The sequence below is a fragment of the Cotesia typhae genome, unplaced genomic scaffold, assembly GCF_013202065.1.
Source record: "Cotesia typhae breed Kobodo isofemale line unplaced genomic scaffold, CoteBio_Ctyphae contig_119, whole genome shotgun sequence".
Classification (NCBI taxonomy): domain Eukaryota; kingdom Metazoa; phylum Arthropoda; class Insecta; order Hymenoptera; family Braconidae; genus Cotesia; species Cotesia typhae.
The window spans coordinates 2,139,030-2,160,051 of NW_027423712.1; the positions used below are offsets into that span (position 1 = coordinate 2,139,030).

A 21,022-nucleotide genomic window follows, 5' to 3' on the forward strand; every position below is an offset into this window, starting at 1 on the left:
ACTCAACATATAACACATAACACATAAGAATAATTAGCACTAAACAAATAAAACTATTTGGAAATTTTTATAAGACACTTTACTCTTTCGACTTTTGTATTGCTTTATGTGTGGAATATAAAAGTTGTTTTTAAGTCCCACATTGTGTAACTTTACATTCTTGTTAAATAGCTCTTTTTTTAAAGATATGTAACGAGTTGGATACATCATTACTTTTTTATAAGACCGTTAAACTTTTATTTTTAAAGTTTTACGATACATTGTTCGAGTTTGTATTCAATAAAGTTTGTTTTTAAAAGTTTCCAAAGTATTATCTTTAATATTATTATTTTTATAGAATGTAATTGGTAAGAAAATCTTTTAATAAGATTGATTATTTTTTTCTTAAATTTTTGGGTAAAAATTTAATTTAAAAAATTTTTATTTAAAATTTTGACGTTAAAATTGTGAGAATATTTTGAAAGGTAGTTTGTAAATTTTTTTCATCAATAAAAATAATATTTTCAATAAATTAAATTTTTTACGTTGATACTAAAACAGTCTAAATCGAAAAAAAATATTTCACCCGAAAAACTTATCAGGCTTAACCAAATTAGTTTCCAACAATTAAAAAGTTTGCCAATTAAAAAATAATACGAATGTATTTTTCCGTGGGAATTCGTCAATTAAAAAGTAAAAAATTTTTTTATTATCAAATTGAGGGTTTAGTAATTGTTTTCATACAGTATACATACGTATATATATATTTACGCTGGGAGAAAAGTTTTTACCAAAAGTTTGATAGCTGAATAGAGCTTAAGTTCAGCCGCTTGAATAGAGGTCAGTCTTAAAAATTAATTAAACAAATAGCGGAGCATTAAATGACGACATTGTTTTCAAGATATCAAGTTACCGCTAGTGATATCAAATCAATTAAATACAGACAAAGTTCGGGAAGTTATACTGCAGATATCCTGTTCTGTTAAATTTGGAAAATCAGTGGCAGTGACTGCGTTTCGTTCTGACGGTGAAGAGGATAAGCTAATCTCTCGTGAATCAATCGGGTTCCTTCCATACTATGCAAAATAGAACAGACAACCGCCCATATCAGTTTACTCTCCACTACAACATCCACTACCCTATACTACCACTACAATACAAATACGTGGGATTATATTCAGTCGATGAGTAGTTATTAATCGATAAATCGATACTTGGATTTCTATATACTTGCAGTAACTCGTTTGCATTGTATTATGTCATATATATGTCATAAGAAAAATATCAATTACCTAAATTGTCTGTCAATTTATTCTAATCTGCATAAATATCCATACATTAATGTTTTGCCAAATTTTAACACGCTAACAGATTAGTTGTCGATGTTATCAATTAATACGCCATCGGAATTATTAACAAAATGTATCTCGTTGATTAAAATTTAATTTTGATTAATTTACTTTGATTTTAGTTTATAATGGATTTTAAATTTATAAAATTTGATAAATTATTTTTCAAGATAATTTTTAGATTGAAAAATTTATTTTTCATAATTTTTTTGAACCACATTCATAAATTTGCAAAACCGAAAATGATATAAAAAAAATATTAAATAAAATTGTTGAAATCAATTTCCATGATGATCATCCTTATTTTTATCCAGATCTTCACTAAAAATTCTTTCGACTTATGATAATAAATTTAAAAGATAAAAGCCCAAGAAAGAAGACGAAATTTAATCCATAACCGTATTCTCCGTAATTCACAGTGACTTAAATGAAAATCAACGTTTTCTTGACGTCCTGAAGTGTAAAATTTTTCCTCGAAACTTCATTTCATTACATTACATCAAGGGTCTTGAGAGAAAAAAGTAAAAAAAAAAAAAAAAAAGGTGACAGAATATTAAAAGCATTTGGACATTTTAATATATTGAAATGAACTATCTGTCCTTTGATGGTTATTTAATAATCTTTGAAGAGATAATTTCTGATGTACATAAATGACATTTGATTAGGTAAAAGTAACACTAAAAGTTAATAAAATGAAATTTAAAAGTCTTTACCGGGCGTACAAAGTGTATTGAATTTTCGTCAAAAGAATTAGGACGAGAATAACGTCTCTCGTCTTTTTGAGAAACTCCAAAACTAAATAAAGGGAACGGAATAAAGAATGAAAAAAGGCTAAGAGGGTAAAGGAAAATAAAATAGATACCCAAGATAAGAAGATGAGGGAAAGAAATGAGAGTAAGAGTAACAGAGGATTGTTGGAATTCGACAATAGGGGTTTTAAAAAAGTAGTGAATGGTGCATCGCCGGCACGTACTGAAACTACGAGCAGTCTGAACCTTATTAACGTAATACGTGCCGGGGCATGGTAAACGACACTTGTGGTTCACATCAGCTACCAACTATTCTTTTTTTTACATTTTTTATTTAAAACTCTCCTCTTTATTATTTTTATTTTTATTTTTACTTTTACTCCGGCAGATAAGGGGCGGAGCAGTGTACAGAGTAAACAGACGCCTTACAGAGTGCCGGAACAAGAGCTTGCCAAAAAGCAAATCTTTCATTGTGCTTTTAGTTTTAACGATTTTAGGTTTCGAAAAAAAAAAAAAAAAAAAAAAACTAAACCTCGGTAAGAAATAACTTTATCGGTAGTTTTAAGAAGAGAAGGATCATGAAGGATTATAGAGGGAGAGAAAAACAGAATGAGAGATTATTTTATTATTCTTATCCTGGTTGTTTGATACCAGCATTATAAATCAACTGGGCGATCTCGGAAAGTTGCTCTTTGCTTGAGTATCCAGTCGCGTGTTATGTGTGTTATCTCCGAATGTGTGTTAGCTGCGAGGTACATAGTCACTACGGCTGGCTTCTTCTATTCTATTCTATTATTACTATTGCCGGAATTTGGTCCTAGGCACTCAGATCCTGTTTCATTTAATATGTGCAGCCGCTCCTCACTACGGAAACCCACTAAAGACCCATTTCAGATTTCGGGTTATTTAAGGACCTTTTTCGCCCTCGGTGTCATTGTTTTAAGCTCTAATCTGATACTGCTGTGCAACCGCGCTGGACTAAGTGTCAGTTTAATTTTTTTTTCTCAGATTGTTCGGGTTCGAGTTTTGTAAAGTTTACCGAAATTGTGGCTAGAGGAAGCTTGGAAGATAATTTTGATTAATTTTTACAATAAATTTAATTATTAAAATAAAATACTATCGTAAGAATTTTTTTATCGATTGACGATGATATTATTTTATATTAATAATAGTTATCGACCGAAGGTAAACATTTTTCAAGTCAAGAAATCAAAATTTAAGATTGTAAATTTTTTAATAAATTTCACTTGATTCACTTGATTCAAGATTTTTTTTTTTTATGAATTAATAATTGTTATAAGTCCTTAACAATACATTTGATGAAATAAATAAAGTTATAAATAATAGATGCTTATACCGTGGTCTTCTAAAAAGTGTAATTAAAAAAGTAGAAGATAAAATTGGCTCGAACAAAGCAGAAAAAGTATGGTAGAGTGAAAAGTAGGAAGGACATAAGTAAATAAAAAGTTAAGCTCTCGAAAATTAGGCAATAAAATTTTGTAAAAGTTCAAGTAATAGTCACACAGTGGTATTATACAGTAGAATAGGTTTATGTGCAGTCGGGTTTATATACACTGAGAGGCAAAGTAGTATATAGCAAAGTACGGAGTAGTACAGAGCCGGTTCGAGCTGCTGAGTGACTTGAGACACTCAAGGGACTTTTGTGTGAACAGCGCGCCTAATTAGTCTCTAGTCAATCGTTAGTTTTATCAGTTTACCTTTCGAACTTGTAAAAACCCAAAAAATAAAATTAAAAAATAAACATCCTTTTCTTTTCTCCGGCTAGTACCGTACTTTAAACACAAGTTTAGAACCGCAAATTAAAGTTTACCGCCAATCATCAAAATCCCTTTACAACCCCACGGTCCAGGGACTTTAACAACTTTTATATTTAATTATTAATTAACAATTAATAATTAACGATACCCATGCTGGAGAATTATTTTCATTAAAAAAGTTGTTTAAGTTAGCTGCTGTGGCGTTATTTAAATATTTAACACCAAGACCATTATTGCCGAACTTTCCTGTACAGTACTTTTCATGATATTGTATAATTTAATTATCCGCGAATTAACTCACTCCATTTTCTAGTCTTACAGTCTTCAAATTTAATATATGTTTAAGAGCAAGAACAACTTGTAATTAATTTATTTTTTATTTTAAATACTTGCTAAGACTATTTTGTTTTAAGACTTTTTAACCCTTTTACGTCGCTGTAGATTTTCGAGGCATAACCATTAAAACTTTTGGATTAAAAATTTCATAGTAGAAAAAAAATACGTTTTTCATGCGAGACATTTGAATTAATGTACACCAGAAATTTTTCAATAAGTTAAAGTCTTTTAGATAAATTCACTGGTACAATGTCCTTATGGTTTTTAATTAATATTTTTATATTAACATCAATTCTATTTTTCGGCGACTAGGGACCAACTTTTTTTAAGCTTGACCATGTTCAAATTTATGTCCATATTTTTATCGTAGATTTTTTAACTTTTATTTTGAGGAGAAAAATTTCTTTAGAAATTTGTAAAAATTGAATTTTTTTCATATTTTGAAAATATTGTATTTTTATTTTGTGTATTTATAAAATAAAAAAAAAAGTATATTTGAAAATTCAATAGCGTGTATGTTTATTTTCATTCACTACCTAATAAAATTACAATACTTATTAAAAATAATTTATTTTGAGCCGCCTAAAGAAATTTTCTCTTTTAATAAATAGAAAAATTCAAATTTTTTTTTAACATATGTATCGACAAATCAAATTTTCATCGCAATTGAAAATAACAAAAAAAAAAAAAACAAAGCTGACTTCAACCTACTTTATTCGATTTCCTATTTACATTTCAAAATTGACGTATTAGAATACTTGTATATTTATGAAAAAACAATAATAAGATGAACGTGCCTAAGAGGAGAATTTATACAAGCACAGAAAATCCGAAGATAGATAAAAGCAATAAAACATGGCAACACGGAACGGCGTCACGACAAAACGTTGACAAGACAACCGGAAATCCGGGAGGTAAGGTTTTTCCCATTTATATGCACATACATATCCATACGTCTCGTCTTATCCATACAGATCCGTCTACTTCAACGCCTGCGTCTTACACATGCATACATATATTTACAGTCACACATACGTACTCAAAAATAATTTTGTCCTTTTCCCTCAGCGACGTGAGCCAAGAGAACCCGCGATATTTCAAGCACATGTGACATCGAGCACGGTCATATGCTTTTGCCAAACAGGACGGCCATCTCGGCTCTGGCTCTCTGCTTGCAGGCAGATCATTTCGGAAATTGAACCGACATTCATTCAACGAGCTACTACTATACGCCACCAAACTTCCGAGTGAGAATAACTGTGTGTACCAACTCACCGACATAACAAAATATCACCACTCGGCCATCTATCTGTATCACTACTCGCATTATTGAGTCTTCAAAAAAACGTAAATGTTATAGAACGTATTCACATACCATCTACCATTTTATCGTCGATTCTCAATTCTTTATGTTAATTTTTTATCTGTCATCGACACTGTAAAAATTTTTTTTAAATCCTCCATCATTTCTAGAATTTTTTCAATAAATTCTCTTCAAAATAATTTTATTTTTGTATTAACAAATAGTTTGTCTTTCCAGTGTATTTATTTTGATTTTATTTAATTTGGAATCGAATGATGAATTGCCTTATATTTATACTCTGTTAAAATTGGAAATGTATACAAATATAAAAATGGTCCATTGGATAGCTAGAAATAGGTATATGTAATGTATATATGTATATATAAAATCGGTAGAAGTAACACGTAACAAAGACCAGACACCAATCAATACTGTTTCACCTATCGTCGACCATTACTACTATCGTCAAGAGAAAACAAAAACGAGGTAGATAAAAATAAAATATATATTGTTGGACAAGTAAAAGTTCCGTCTGGAGTCTGGAGGTAATTTTTCGACTTTCTCATCTCATGTTACACTGGTTCGTACAGATATATAGATACATATATATATATATATATATATATATATATATATATATATATATATATATATATATATATATATATATATATATATATATATATATATATATATACATGACCGAGTAGTTATCGTGACTAGACACAATCTTGTTCACTTTAGTTATTTAAAAAATAAGGCAGGTGTCTAAGGTAGTGTACAGTTCAACAGAATACGATGAAAAAATAAATTTGCTCTATCGAATAAGTATTATTTTCGTCGGATAGATTTCATACCTCTAACAAATGTTTGTTTTATTTGATAAACTCTATTTGATCAATTGTCGAGCAATTTTCTAAACAAGAAAATATATCTTATTTATTATTAATGTTCTTGTCCTGTGAAAAAAATTTTTTATTTGATCATATATGGTCATATTAAAAGTTTTAATGTTTATATATGACTTAATATACGTATATATAGCCTGATATGATCACATATGGTCATATCTGGACATCCATGGTTAGATAAGGCTTAATAAATCCTGATAAGGCCACATATGGATATGAAAATTATTCAAATAAAGACATGTAGCCATATTAGGGTGGGTCAAAAAAATCGAATAATTTATTTTTGATTTTATACTCTGAAAAATAGGTTCGTAGACACCTAAAAAGAATTCTCTCCAAGTATAAGCTCTTAATTATAACGGGAAGGTCCTCCGCTTTGCGGGTTTCTATTTTTTTCGAATAATCAGATAAAAAAATTTATATCTCGCTTCCAACTGCTTGGAAAAATATTCCGTGGCATAGATTTTGTGAGAAATTGAATGCTTTACAAAAAAGGTCTCTTATGACTTTTTCAAAACTCAACCGATTAAAAGATATTCATAGTTGAAGTTTGGCTATTTTAAGGAAAATATTCGTTTTTATTATGAATTTTATAAGTCGATGAAAAAAAATTATTTCGGATTGCGGAACTCATGATTTTGTAGGAAATTTACTGCTCTACAAAAATGGTCTCTTATGATTTTTTGATTAAGTGAAGCCGTTACGAGATATTCATCGTCAAACATTAACGAATATCAATATTTCCAGTTTTTGATCAATAATTCGATAAATTTTAATTTAAACTATGAGTTTCAGGAAAATTTACATAAATTTGAGTTTCGATCGATAAAGAAATGTTATAATAAGTTAGATAAAGAATTATTGGAATTATCATTGATTTTCCTTGGAGAAATGCCTCAAGAAAAGATTTCTTTCAAACGTCCTGGTTCTGTTCATCATGCTAGATGGATGGCTAAGGCCATTTATAGTTTGAAAATGTATCTATTCAGAGATGAATTCAAACTCTCTCAGAAAGAATTGCATGGTCTTCGTCATTTCTGTATTTTTATAGTCACATTGTATTTAAAAGCTTGGTTTTCATCAACTTCTGCAACAACTGCTGCTTATCATGACTTGCAGTTTATGAAAAATTTATTGGAGTACAAACATATCAATCCTTTGATTTCTTCAGCTACGTGTGAAAAAATGATTTCGCACTTATGGTATTTGAGCGATGAACTTGCCATTTTATCACTGTTTGACGATGGCGTTCCATTAGAAGTAAAAAAAGTATTGTTGAAGCTGTTAATACTCGTGAAGGTACAGATTCTAAAGCTAAAAGATTTGTAATTGCTAAAAAGATTTGAATTCATTGGCGCAGAGAACTCTGAGTGACTTTGTGTCTAAAAAGTCATTAAATCTTTTCAAAATCTTCGATCTACCGTATGACTTTCTTGATGTCGATGTTGAATTATGGCCTACTAATGAGAGTTATCTCGAAAATAAAGAATACTTTCAACAACTAAAAGTTGTCAATGATTCAGCAGAGCGAGCTGTTGCATTAGTCAGTGAATATAATCAATGCTTGACAAAAATGAAGAACAATTCCAGTACTTATTGCAAGTTGTCAAAGAACATCAAAAACATTCCCAAATTGTAATAAAAGAAATTATTTATAGTAATAGCGTACTGTTATGTTAAAAATATAGACAATTATATTGCAATTGATAATTCAATAAAAAATTTATCTATAAAAAAGTTAAATACTGGTTGTTTCTCACTTGATTCAATACTTTTCATATTAAATTTGACAAAGAAATATGTCATTCACTTCAAATTAAACTAATCATTGGCTATATGTCGAAAAAAATGCTCTAATTTCTTGTTTTAATGCAATCAAACAAGCTCAAGACTGAAAACAATGTTAAAAAAATTGTTTATAACATTTCTTTATCGATCGAAACTCAAATTTATGTAAATTTTCCTGAAACTCATAGTTTAAATTAAAATTTATCGAATTATTGATCAAAAACTGGAAATATTGATATTCGTTAATGTTTGACGATGAATATCTCGTAACGGCTTCACTTAATCAAAAAATCATAAGAGACCATTTTTGTAGAGCAGTAAATTTCCTACAAAATCATGAGTTCCGCAATCCGAAATAATTTTTTTCATCGACTTATAAAATTCATAATAAAAACGAATATTTTCCTTAAAATAGCCAAACTTCAACTATGAATATCTTTTAATCGGTTGAGTTTTTGAAAAAGTCATAAGAGACCTTTTTTGTAAAGCATTCAATTTCTCACAAAATCTATGCCACGGAATATTTTTCCAAGCAGTTGGAAGCGAGATATAAATTTTTTTATCTGATTATTCGAAAAAAATAGAAACCCGCAAAGCGGAGGACCTTCCCGTTATAATTAAGAGCTTATACTTGGAGAGAATTCTTTTTAGGTGTCTACGAACCTATTTTTCAGAGTATAAAGTCAAAAATAAATTATTCGATTTTTTTGACCCACCCTAAGCCATATATTGCCAGATCACGATATATCAAACCCAATATGTCCATATATGTTCTGATATGGTCAATTTTCATATCAGGACATATATATTGATATCAAAAAATTATACATACACACATCAGACAATTTCAGAACATTTTTTCACGGAGAATGGATATAAAGAATATTATATTATATTATAATAAATAATAAATATAATAAAAAGTTTATGAATATTTATAATTTCTTGGCGTGTAGCTTGGGATTTATTTATCTAAAAGCTGAAAACTCGGTAGAAATATTAGTAGTTGGAGCACAGTACTGCCCAGAGTGAAAGTATGTATCGGTAAGTGGAGGATCACGACGCACATTGTGATAATGAGTGTGTGCTTCACGTGAGTGGAACAAGTCGACGAAGCATACAGTGAAAAGCTTACACATAGAAAATGTATGTGCAGTGAAAATGCACGTGAAGGGATGGCTGCTGCTATCATCGATGAGTTGTACAATATATCGGTGACCGGCCTTTGTTCATTTTATAACGTCACTCTTGCATGCACGCTCTCCTACCATCGATCGTGCGTGAAGCTCACGGAAAAGGGGAATATGTTAACGTACTGCTATATATTTTTATTTAACGTTATTATTTTTATTATTTTTATTATCATAACTATTAATATTTATATTTATATCACTTTTATACCTCGAAATCTCTGTAATCTATAGGCTCCCGAGCTGAAAAGTTATTCATGTATGAGGATTTCAACGTTCCAGAGATGATTCATTCCAAATCGGTCATTTGTTTGTAGCGTAGTTTCATTTTTCAAATTTTTACTCATTTATTAACATTAATATTTGAGAATATAATGAAAAATTTCCAATTTTAAGTCACAAGTTTTGATATTAATCATTTACAGAAAACTTTTTTTTTTTTTTTTTTTTTCATTTTTTATAAGAATTATTCTACTAAAAAAATTCCCTAAAAATTTTCTGTATCTTCAATAGTTTCCCTAGAATAAAAATTAAAACTTCTAAAAAAAATTTTTAAGCGTGAAAAAATTAAAAAAAATCGCTTAATCAGTTTATTACCGATAATTATTATTTCACGGGAATATTTATAGCTAAAAACAAAAGTGGATCAGCTTGTATGCACAAACTATTAATTTTAATGCTGAAAGAAAAAAAAAGGTAAACGGAAGGGAAATAAAATCGAGTGAACATAGGGAACACATTGATCCAAGTATTCACATCGGAGCAATATGTGTTAACATTTCAAAAACATAGTTGCGTGTGGGTATGTATAAAATGCGGAGAAGATACGTCGACGCTTTGTTTTTCATTCTAGTTGACTGGTGGTGCTGTTTTACTTTACTGGTACCGGAGATGGACGTGTGCACATTTACGTAACTGATCCACGTTTTCCTCACGTTTTTATGTACGTCAACAACTACGAGTGCAACATCATGAGTGTATACATTGGAATAGTTTTTAAAATATATATGTGTGCTTATGTGTTTATGTGTTTACGGGTATATGTAAATATATTATGCATGTATGTACCCATGTAGACAGGAATGCTTATCAGTGGAAGCATATATGGAAATAGTGTTATTTAAAAGTGAATAGAAAATAAAAGCTTCGATAAATAATAAATATAAAACGTTAAGTAGATAAATTTTTTTAATAATAGACAAAGAAATGTATGTAGTTATTGTTGACTTACAACGTCGATTATTTGCATAAGTGTCAGGCCGAAGCTCAACGGCAGAGGCTCAGACTCGTTAAACACCGGTCTCTCCAATACGTTGTAGTTATCCAGCAAGTCGTTTAGCAGCCGCTTCTCATGAACACCACCACTTACCAGCCCTAGCCAAGCATTATTACAATTTTGTCATATAATTCCTATTTTTTTTTTTTAAATCCTTAAAATTATATTCTTAAAAAAACATCCTCAGATTAAATATTTTTGAAATTAAGTCCAAATTTTGAAAATTTACGGAGGATATTTTTGGCTGAGAATATTTTTGTATGCTTTTATGATTTATAAAAAATTTAGTAATCCTTATTTTAAATACTTTCTATGTGAAAAAAAAAAAAGAATTTCGGATAATTTGAACACATTATTGTTCTGCGCAACACAAAAATTTTTCTCAGTGTAATTGGAATGCTTCCGCCTCCCAGATCAGTTCCGAATCCGAAAAACACTTGAAATCAATATTACACTTCCCTGTAACCATTCTTCGTGTTTTATATCGGGCTTTCAGGTTTTTTTTTTTTTTTTGTTTATAAAAAATATTCTAGTTGAGATATTATAAATTTTCTGATTTTTTCGCTCGACTAATGAATAAAAAAAAAAAAAAAAAAAAAAAAAAATAATCATCAAAATCTTACGTTTAAAATAATTATTCATTTATATTTTCTCCTTTAAATTAAAAAAAAAAAAAATAAAATTTATAATTATTATTTTGAAACTAAAAAACTGTTTGAAAGGTAAGTTATTAATCGTTTTATTTTTTTTAGTAATTAGTAGAACGAATTAAAGGAAAAAATTTGTTAATTTCTAAACTGGAGTATTTTTTATCAATGAAAGTACTTAAAATAAGGACCACTAAATATATATTCAATAATTTATTAGAACTCATTTCTTCAATGATTCTTATAAATTATATATAGATTAAATTACACCAAAAATATCACTTTCATATCAGAGCATTCATTCCATTTAATTAAATTTATTTAAAATATCTCATCGCTTTAAATGTATTCCATTGTCTGTATTTATCAGTATCTACATATATATGTAGGAAGAAGATACATTTTTTATGTATCCAATAAATGATTAATTAATCACGGAAGTAATTAATAATTAATTTAGCGGTGAAATGGTTTGAAATACTCAAAATTAATTTGACACTTTTCAGCACAAATTCATATCTACTTTTCACCTTTATTTATACCCGAGTTCATTTGCGAAATAATTATAAAATATTTTTAAATTCTTTTTTAAAGATGACTAGCGCAAAACGCGGAACGCGAAACCCGACGCTAAATGGACTTTTTAAAATACAAAACAAAAGTCATAATCATAACCATAACCATTATTTTTTTTTTTTACATTCCAGTTTTCGAGGTAATAAAGAATCCGATCGATATTTCGAATAGTTCAAATCATAAATTTATTGACGTCCCTGCTGCATACTATTGATACGGCTCATTGTCCAAATTATAGACATACTTTCGTCCTAATTACAGAGCAGAGTCTGCGCACGCGCGAGGCGATGCATTAATATCATGTTACATTCAGCGAATAGTCATTTATTTTTCACTCGTTAAAATTTGAATAAAAATGCATTAAGAATTTTATTATTTGTAAAATTATTCTGCTTAATTTTTTTAAGGTTTAAAATATGTAAATTTTTTATTCAAACAAATAAATAAATGATAATTTAAAGAAATATTTATATATTTATAAGATAAAAAAATTTTTTAGTCAAATTAAAATGGATCGGGTTCGAAAGTGTTCAATTTGGCACGGAACGCCCCAAATAATTTAAACACAAAAAATATTAATCTGAATAAATAGATAAAATTAACGTAGATAAGAGTATTACGGACAGTATTAATCCATAAATAAAAAAACAAAATGTAAACCGATTTCAATTATCGACAGCAACCCACCCATAATTTCAATAATTCATCAGTTTATAAAATTAATTTCATTGCAACATAATTTAATAGTAACTTTTACAGAGATAAATTAATAAAATAAAACTCCCTGGTTTCATTTAATGTACGTGGAATATATTCCCTGGTTTATACAAAAGTAAACACATCACGCGTGACCCAAACTCTATTGACCATAAATATTTTAAAATGACCAGGAGCTGAAACTGGAACTGGAGCTGTAGCATAACTGTTGGCCTCACTTCTCAAGTTAAGAGAGAAAAACGTCGGTCCCTTATGCTATGCTACACTCCACTCCTTACTCCGGTTGGTTCCCGGTTCTGAATAAAAGGTGAAAGGGTGAGATTGCCAGAGAGCTAGACCCACGCTAGAATAAAGATTCACTTCACCCCAAGGGACCTTACGAGGTAGCGGTGCTTCTCTCGTGAAGGATGGCCAATTTCAGTGACCATTATTTCAGTAAATCCACATTTACATTTTATCATTTTTTACGAAGCCCAAGAAATGAATTTTTTCGTTTACTTTACTGAATATTCATATTCGCCCACACCCTTCTTTCAATAGATCCTTATCATATCATATCATACATCGTATATCATGTATGATACATTTTACACTGTCAAAAATTTGCGTGGTGGATGATTTTTAATTAATTTGATTTCATCTAATTCTTTACTTTTTTAATGACTAAAAATAAAAAAAAAATATTATTAAAAATTTTTCTTTGGTCTGATCTAACAAATAAATTTATTTAAAATAAAATTTGAGAAGTATTTTTTAATAATCTTAATTAAAAACTGGTTCCACTTAAATAAAAAAAATTTTTTTTTCTAATAACTCTATACTCGGATTATTATATTACCAATTACACGCTCAAAAGTTTGTTTTTATTCTCAAGACTTGGACAGAACAATTTAATATAAAGATATATATTTACCTAACAAAAACTTGCATCATATGTTTGGTGTTTTTATTTCCATATAATTTAGCAACAACTTTAAAAGTTTATCCTATTGAAAGTGAAAGTACGAAAAGCATACCAAAAATTTGTCTTTGCCGTGTCAAAAGCATAAAATCATGAATACGAAAAATAACAAACGAGTGAGGATTTAAAATACCTATGTATGTACTCTCAAGTGATTCAACATCCGTAAATGAAAGTATTTCATACATACATATGTATATATAATGTTTTACATCTGACTTTGAGTTGAGTAGACTGGGTAAAAAATCTAAAAAAGTACTTTTAAATTTTTTCCGCTGATAAACGGGTGAATTGCGCGCAAGTCTCATGTGTATCACTAGTGAAAAAGCTCTAAAGACTTTTTTAGTCTACATGCCTGAATAAGAAGCCCAACGACGTATAGTACCGTCTTTTACACTCATTACTCTATTTCTGTATAGGTATATTTCCGTATGTATTAACTCGACGTCCCGGTTAACGATCGATGAGACGGAGTACGCTCAAATATGTCAGGCTCGTGAACTTGAGACATGCAACACAATCTACGGACAGAATAGAGGATATAGAAGTCGAAAATAATTATTTATCGCTGAGAATAAGAAAGAGAGAAAAAGAGAAAAAGATAAAGGGTGGAAAAGCTAAATTATAAATTATAAATTGTAAATAGGGTCGGCTTAGTCTTAGCCTTAGCATCAGCTCTATCCGATGAGATGATAAATAAAATTTAGCTGTAATAGTTTTTGGCAGCTAACAACTTGACTGAAAGCTTTATACTTAGGGTGAATATAAATTCACTGGGAGGATTTATTTCCTACGTGTCTTTACTTTTCGCTCACTTATGCCAGATGTATGAATACATTTTCTATTCAAATTGTATTTTATTTATTGTCACGGCTTATAAGGAGTTATTTAGGATTTTTTTAGTCTCTTTTTTTCGAGGTGACATTTTTGGGCCAACTATTTGGGTTAAATAATTTTATTGGAAATTAAGAAAAAAATTTTAAGTTTAAAAATGAAAATAATAATTTTTTTTTTTAAGTATGAAAGAAGCCCGTGAAAAAGTTTTTATTTTACGAAAAAAATTCAATATGTATCGAGGAAAAATTAAAGCAAATTCATGCAATATTTAAATTCTTTCAATAAACGCGAAAATCGCCGGCTGTCTGTTGTTTTTAGTGCCACTTTTTTCATCTATTGAAATCAATATTATTTATTATGATTTAATTTTTTAGAAAATTCTACTCTTGTTTATTAACAATAAATTTTCAATTCTTATATTTAAAGCCCATAAATCTCAGAAGATCCTCGAGAATTAGAGGGCGGGGAAGAAGAAATTTCAAAGTTCTTTGCAGAGTTTCGAAAATAATATTTCGGTCTATCGCGTCGTAAAACACGAAAAATTTTCATGAAAAGCATAAAATATAAATATAAGAGATTTATAGAGCTCAATAAATCATTCAATTCCATTATATCTAAAACTTTTAATTATATTTCACGAATAAAATTCAATCTCAATCGAAGTATATATATTGTATAATCTAATTGTGATCGATTCTTTACAATTCACAATTGCCCAGAATATACAATTGGTTGTATCGAGCTTGGCACTCGTTGCTCCCCTTTACTAGATTAAATATTAAAAATAATTTTAACCACGGTTGGCACCCGAAAATGTTACGAATTCAATTAAATGGTAAAAAATGGAGCATATTTGTTCACTGAAAAAATTCATTTGAATATCAAACATAAAAATACAATTTTATTTAATTGCTTGGGTTTTTAACAGTTGAATTTTGGGCAATTGTTTAGTTTCGCGGGCATTTCATTTTTTGGCAAAAGATCGAAAAATTAAAATTTTCTTTTAATTATTTTGTAACATATTTATTAATTTTTTGATATGCTTGTCAATTTTTCAAAAACTTTTTTATTTTAAAAAATTCCCATTTTTTCATAGAACATTTTTTAGTGAAAACTGATTTTTTTTTATTTTTAAAAATTAAAAAATTTTTCCCATTATTTTCATTCAATTTTTGACTCAAGACCAAAGAGTAATTATTTTTCATCATTAAGAAAAAACTCAATATTTAATTCTCAACCTAATTAATTATATGTACTAGTAAAAATTTAACCAGCAAAAAATTAAAAAAAAAAAAAAAAATTTAGTTTACCTAATACAGTTATTAATTCCAGCCATTAAAACTGATCGATTTTCCGCATGAAAACTTCGCATAGCATAAAAAAAAATCCATAAGTAAACAATAATTATTATTACACACGATATGTCGAAATAAAAGGAGAAAAAGTATACAAAAGTATATATAAACACATACGAATGAAATGAATGTTGTCTCTCGGGAAAATACCTTTTCATTATTTTTTCTCTTCATTCCTGTGTATACAATAAACGCGTACGATAGGCGAATTGTTTTCGCAGACATTGACTCTCTTATACCCTTGTCCTACCCGTTTTAAGCATAAGGCATTTTTCGCAGAGGGAATACGATAACAACAATAACAATAATGAGGTAAAAAAAAAAGAAAGTCAGCCGAGCTAAGAGGAATAAATTTTCTATAAAGGACGAAATTAATCGAGAAAACGTCTGAAACGTCTTACTCATGTGAGCGGTACACACACATGGAATCACTCGATTTCATGCAAATCTTCACTACACGTCTTGTCCGTTCTATGTTCTCACTTCTGTTCACTTTGCATTACTTTGGCTTTCGGTAGCTCTACTACCCTCAAATACCCTCCACCTCTCTCCTCTTTGCTCCTACTCTCTCTGTATTCGAGGTAGCTCTATATCCACGGCCAAGGAGTGGAGTAAAGGCTGCCTCTAAGAATTGTTCAAGATAGCTTTTTTGTCAGGCTGTCCAAAACACACTGCGTACTTTATATTCTCACCAAAATAAAAATTCAATAAATGTACCTGTGTATAAAAGTACGTCGGTTGCAAAATAAAATAGTTATGCTTCAGGAGGACTTTTACTTTGTTTCACTCTCTATATAATATCGAGTTTTAATAATAGGACACCATCCAATTATTGAATTTAATAATTTCATATTTTACAGAAAAAAAAAAATATGAATTAAGTTAATTTTTTTATTAGAGTACAATTTTGAAAATAAAATTAATTTTTTAAAAATTCCAAGTGCGTAATAATTCTGTTGATAAAAATTCCTTTCTACCTCGAGACTTAAGGCTTGTCTTCATTGTAAGCCAATACCCTTCTCAACTTGATATTATGTTATAAATTTTTGCCTCGACTCTTTATCCGACAGTTGAACATCAAAAAAACTTTACTTGAGAGTCTAAGATTTACTCGTAAACAGAGAATGAGTGAAAGGCTGAAGTATGTTAAGAATTATTTTAAAAATTCTCTCCTCCTTGAGAGTTCGTGGTATAAAATCCTGAAAATTTTGTGTAAACTTTACCACACACTAGACTTTAAATTTTCGTCCTCAGAAAAGTGTACCGCAGAAAAAAGGGGTTTTATCTTTATCTTTAAATCCTGGAATCCACTGCTAATGCTATAGGGAGCTGAGGGTTCTTAGTGTCTTTTATAGCAGTATATAAGCTGAAGTATCGCTTCTTGTTGCGGACAGAAAGAAAATATACTAGACGTATCATGAAACAATGCCTTGGAGGAATTCTCAAAGGTGAAAATGCCGGATATATATGTATACGTGTACACATATGAGTATATATAATAAAGCAAAATTCACGTGTATGGATGTATAGATGTGTGGACGGAAAAAATGCATTACCATTTTCTTCATGTTATTTTGAAACTCGAACACGTACAGAAATTTATTATGCATGCCGTAAGAAATAGGATTCGAGTATGATACTGATATCAACTGCGAAATACCGATTACTCAAAGTCTTTGTTCGACTGTAGAGGTGTAGATGGATGCCTGATACAGCACCGTATAGCACAGTATACCAGAAGAAATAGAGATCGAATGGATCTATAATATGCGATATATAATGCATATCAAAAAAGAATCTAAGAACAGCATGTAATGGCGTGCCCAATTTTCACGATTACAAATCTGAGTGATTGATGATGCGGGCACGCACATGTGGAAATTAATGTCAGTTTTTTTTTCATTCCTTACAATTATTTACAACAAAATCTAAGGAAGGGAAAAAAAATCATGTGTCACAATTAATGAATTACGAGAGCCAGTACGAGTATGAGTAGAAATACGGAACAGGAGAGAAACTAATCCTGCGGTGTAGATTTGGTGATTGATTAAATAAATCAATTAAAGGCTTGTCAGTAGTGTAACAATTTAGCTAATGTTTCGTGAAATTAATATACTGGGATATACATTTAGACGGTCTATATATAGATGGAGTTAAGATAATTATAAAATGTAATGGGTCAATCAATCAGGGTAATGTTTCCCATTACAGGAATATGCAATTAGAGTTTAAGATTTTTTTTTTTTTATTATTAATACCATTGTAAATGTTAATAATTTTTTTAAGAAGTATATTTATCAAAAAATTACTAGGAAACTTTTTTATAGAGCATTCAATTTACTACAAATATAAATCCCGTTTTTAGTAATCTGATGAGTCAGTAAGAAGTTATAAAATTTCAAAGGTCGAGAAAAAAATTTAATAAAAAATAATGATAATATTAGACTAATTAAAAAAAAAAAATAGTCAATTTTTTCATGTTAAACATCAAAAAAGCTGATAAAAATCACTTTTTTCTAAGTGGATATAACCTCTTAAGTAAGAAATGAGGAGTAATTTTTAGTGAAAATAATTGGAAAAAAGAAGAAGAATAAATCATAAAGATCCCTCGAATTGATTGGAATTTAGTTTTGATAGCGCTTAAAAGAATTTTAGAGCGTGATAAGAGTAAGAATAAAATAAATCGACAAACAGAAATTAAAGTGTTGGATATTAGATAAAGTACGGAAAGCTTTGAAGTTAAAAGAATAAAAAAGGAAAAATAAAATCTATATTTCAACTACTTTTTAAAATTATTTCCACTTCTTTGAGATAGTAATAAATTCAATCGATCAAAAACTCACTTTTCAAAGGTAAAAAAAAAGTTTGTTCATTCATTTTTCACTTTTCACCTTCGTTTCTCGCTTTTTCATTCTCTATATTTTATCACGCACTCTCAAATACAGATATGTATAGAAATATTGCGCTCGGAAAATTTTTCCCACTGAATAAGTACATACCGTAGAACAGGGACACAGAGAGCTAAATAGAGAGTAGAAGTGAAACATTTGAGTATAATGCGGAACTGGTTTTTGCTGGAAAAAAGCTCATAATTCATAATGTAAATTAAAGTACCAAATGAATTTAATTAAATATAGACTTCCAGTCATAGTGAGTAAATATGTTAATGCCGATTTTTTAATTATCCGCCCAGAGCGCTGTGAATAAGCTAAGACGTAAATGACCTTTTTTATTTTAAAAATAAGTAAATAAATAAAAATAAAAATAAAAAGTAACATTATAAACATGGACGTGTAAGGAGTAAAGAGTAAATTTAAGGGAAGACTTTAGCCAAGTTCTTGGGTCCCTGAAGGGACGAAATGTCATTACTGTTGAAAACTATGTATATAAATTGTACAATAAACAGAAAGTTAGATTGCCTTAAGCAAATGAAGAGAAGTGAATAAAACTTTTTAATAACAATTTATATATGTATATCATAGTTTACATCAATAACATATGACAAATACCTACATGAATCTACATAAAGTTGTCTTAACTGTTGATATATATATATATATATATATATATATATATATATATGCCACTGGTACGTCAATATATGAAGATTGAAGCTTCATACTTTGAACAGCAACAACAAACTTTTATACTTGTTTGACAAAGTCTGTGTTACTCGACAGTATAAAATACTTTTTTTTTTATCTTTTCTGAGTACATTATTATTGACAAGAGCAAATACGTGTACTTTCAGACATATTGATAAAAAGAGTAATAGACGATCTTCTGTAAGGATCAGAATAAGGGTAAGGATAATACATTGAGATGATAATAATAATAAATAACATACATACATGGATGTTTTGAGGTTTTGAGTTTATGGATATTAATATAACATGTTTGAGGTTGTCTACAAGGACATTAAATTTTCAATAAGTACCCGATAAGGCCGTTTTCGGTGGTTTTAAGGTTTGTTAAGAAAAAGATGTTTTTAGTAAACGAGTTTCGAGACCAAACTAAATAAGTATTACCGAAAATTCAATCGAATAAAATATGTAGCTGCTTTCTGATCTTTATGTTACTTAAATATATTTTTTTATTTATTATTTTGATGTTTATGAGTTAAAGGCTTGCAGAAATAGAATAAAAATTTTATCTATTTCCTTAAATAGCTAAATGGTCTCAAAAATTTTTTATTTAAAGACACTGATCGAAGGATTTGTTGATATTTAATAGGATTTAACTCTTAACAAATATTCGTTTAGACCCTTGAATAAAAAGTGAGTATAAAAATTTTTACCGCCTTATAACTTTAATAGATAATTCTATAAGATCAGTAGAAAAATTTTTGAACTGAGAATTATAAATTAATTTTTTTTTTTCAGTGTAACAGATGAAAAAATTGATTCCTACTAAATGAATTTATAAATGAACAATTGATAAATTTTTTTATCAATATAATAAAGTTTGAAAATAGATATAAAAAAATACTTTGAAATTAAATTTCCACATGTACTGATCTCAAAACATTTCTTATTTAAAAAAAGTAAAAATAATAATAATGAATAAAAAAAAGGAGGTGAAAAACAAAGAATTGAATTGGATGATGAGAAAGAGATAAGAATCAAAAATGAAATAAAAAAAGTTAAAACCCGGGAATAAGGATGGAATGAGAGTTGAAATAAAAAGAGAAATGGAAAAGAATCTTCTGCCTGACATTTAGAGATGTCGAGCACCGGAAGTTTCTAGTGACTTAGTGACGATACATTTCAACATTTCTGTTTAGTTCTGTTGCAATGGAATGGAAGAAGTAAAGAGGAAAAACAGTGAGTAGTAAAGCCAGAGGTAGAAGTAGCGGCAGAGGGACAGGACAACACACTGTTTCTCTTGGTGAGAGGAAGCGAGATAAAAAGTATGAGTGTAAAAAAGGATCGATTTTTTTAGTTGCTGTTGGCACGTCTCAAGTAATCGGCAGTAACACGGACGGATAGACCAGATTGAGATCGATCGCCAGCATACAGTCTACAATTTACCGAGATGCTTTAAAAAAACAACCCCAAGAACTCTGTCAGCATCAAGAGCTGTCCAGCAACGGGGACGCAGAACCTCAACCAACAACTTTGAGCCAATGCCCTTTGACATTCGTCAGCTATTAAACACTAACATTTATATTTATGTTTAATGTTAGCTTTTAGCTTTGCCTCATATTTCTGGATTTTATTTGACCACCCGAAAGGAGCTTACGATTCTGAGACTCCTTCATATTATTTCGT

General features: G+C 29.2%; 1 protein-coding gene across 2 annotated transcripts in view; it reads right to left on the reverse strand.

The window, feature by feature from the left end:
• Nachra7 (nicotinic acetylcholine receptor alpha7 subunit) overlaps positions 1-21,022 on the reverse strand; it is a 102,060-nt gene that overhangs the window by 66,365 nt on the left and 14,673 nt on the right. The window contains exon 2 of one of the 2 annotated variants that reach the window (XM_074248998.1): positions 10,615-10,757. The exons of the other annotated variant lie outside the window; for it this stretch is intronic. Coding sequence (XP_074105099.1) covers positions 10,615-10,757 — 143 coding nt within the window. The remainder of the gene's footprint in view (positions 1-10,614; positions 10,758-21,022) is intronic. 2 annotated transcript variants of the gene reach the window in all.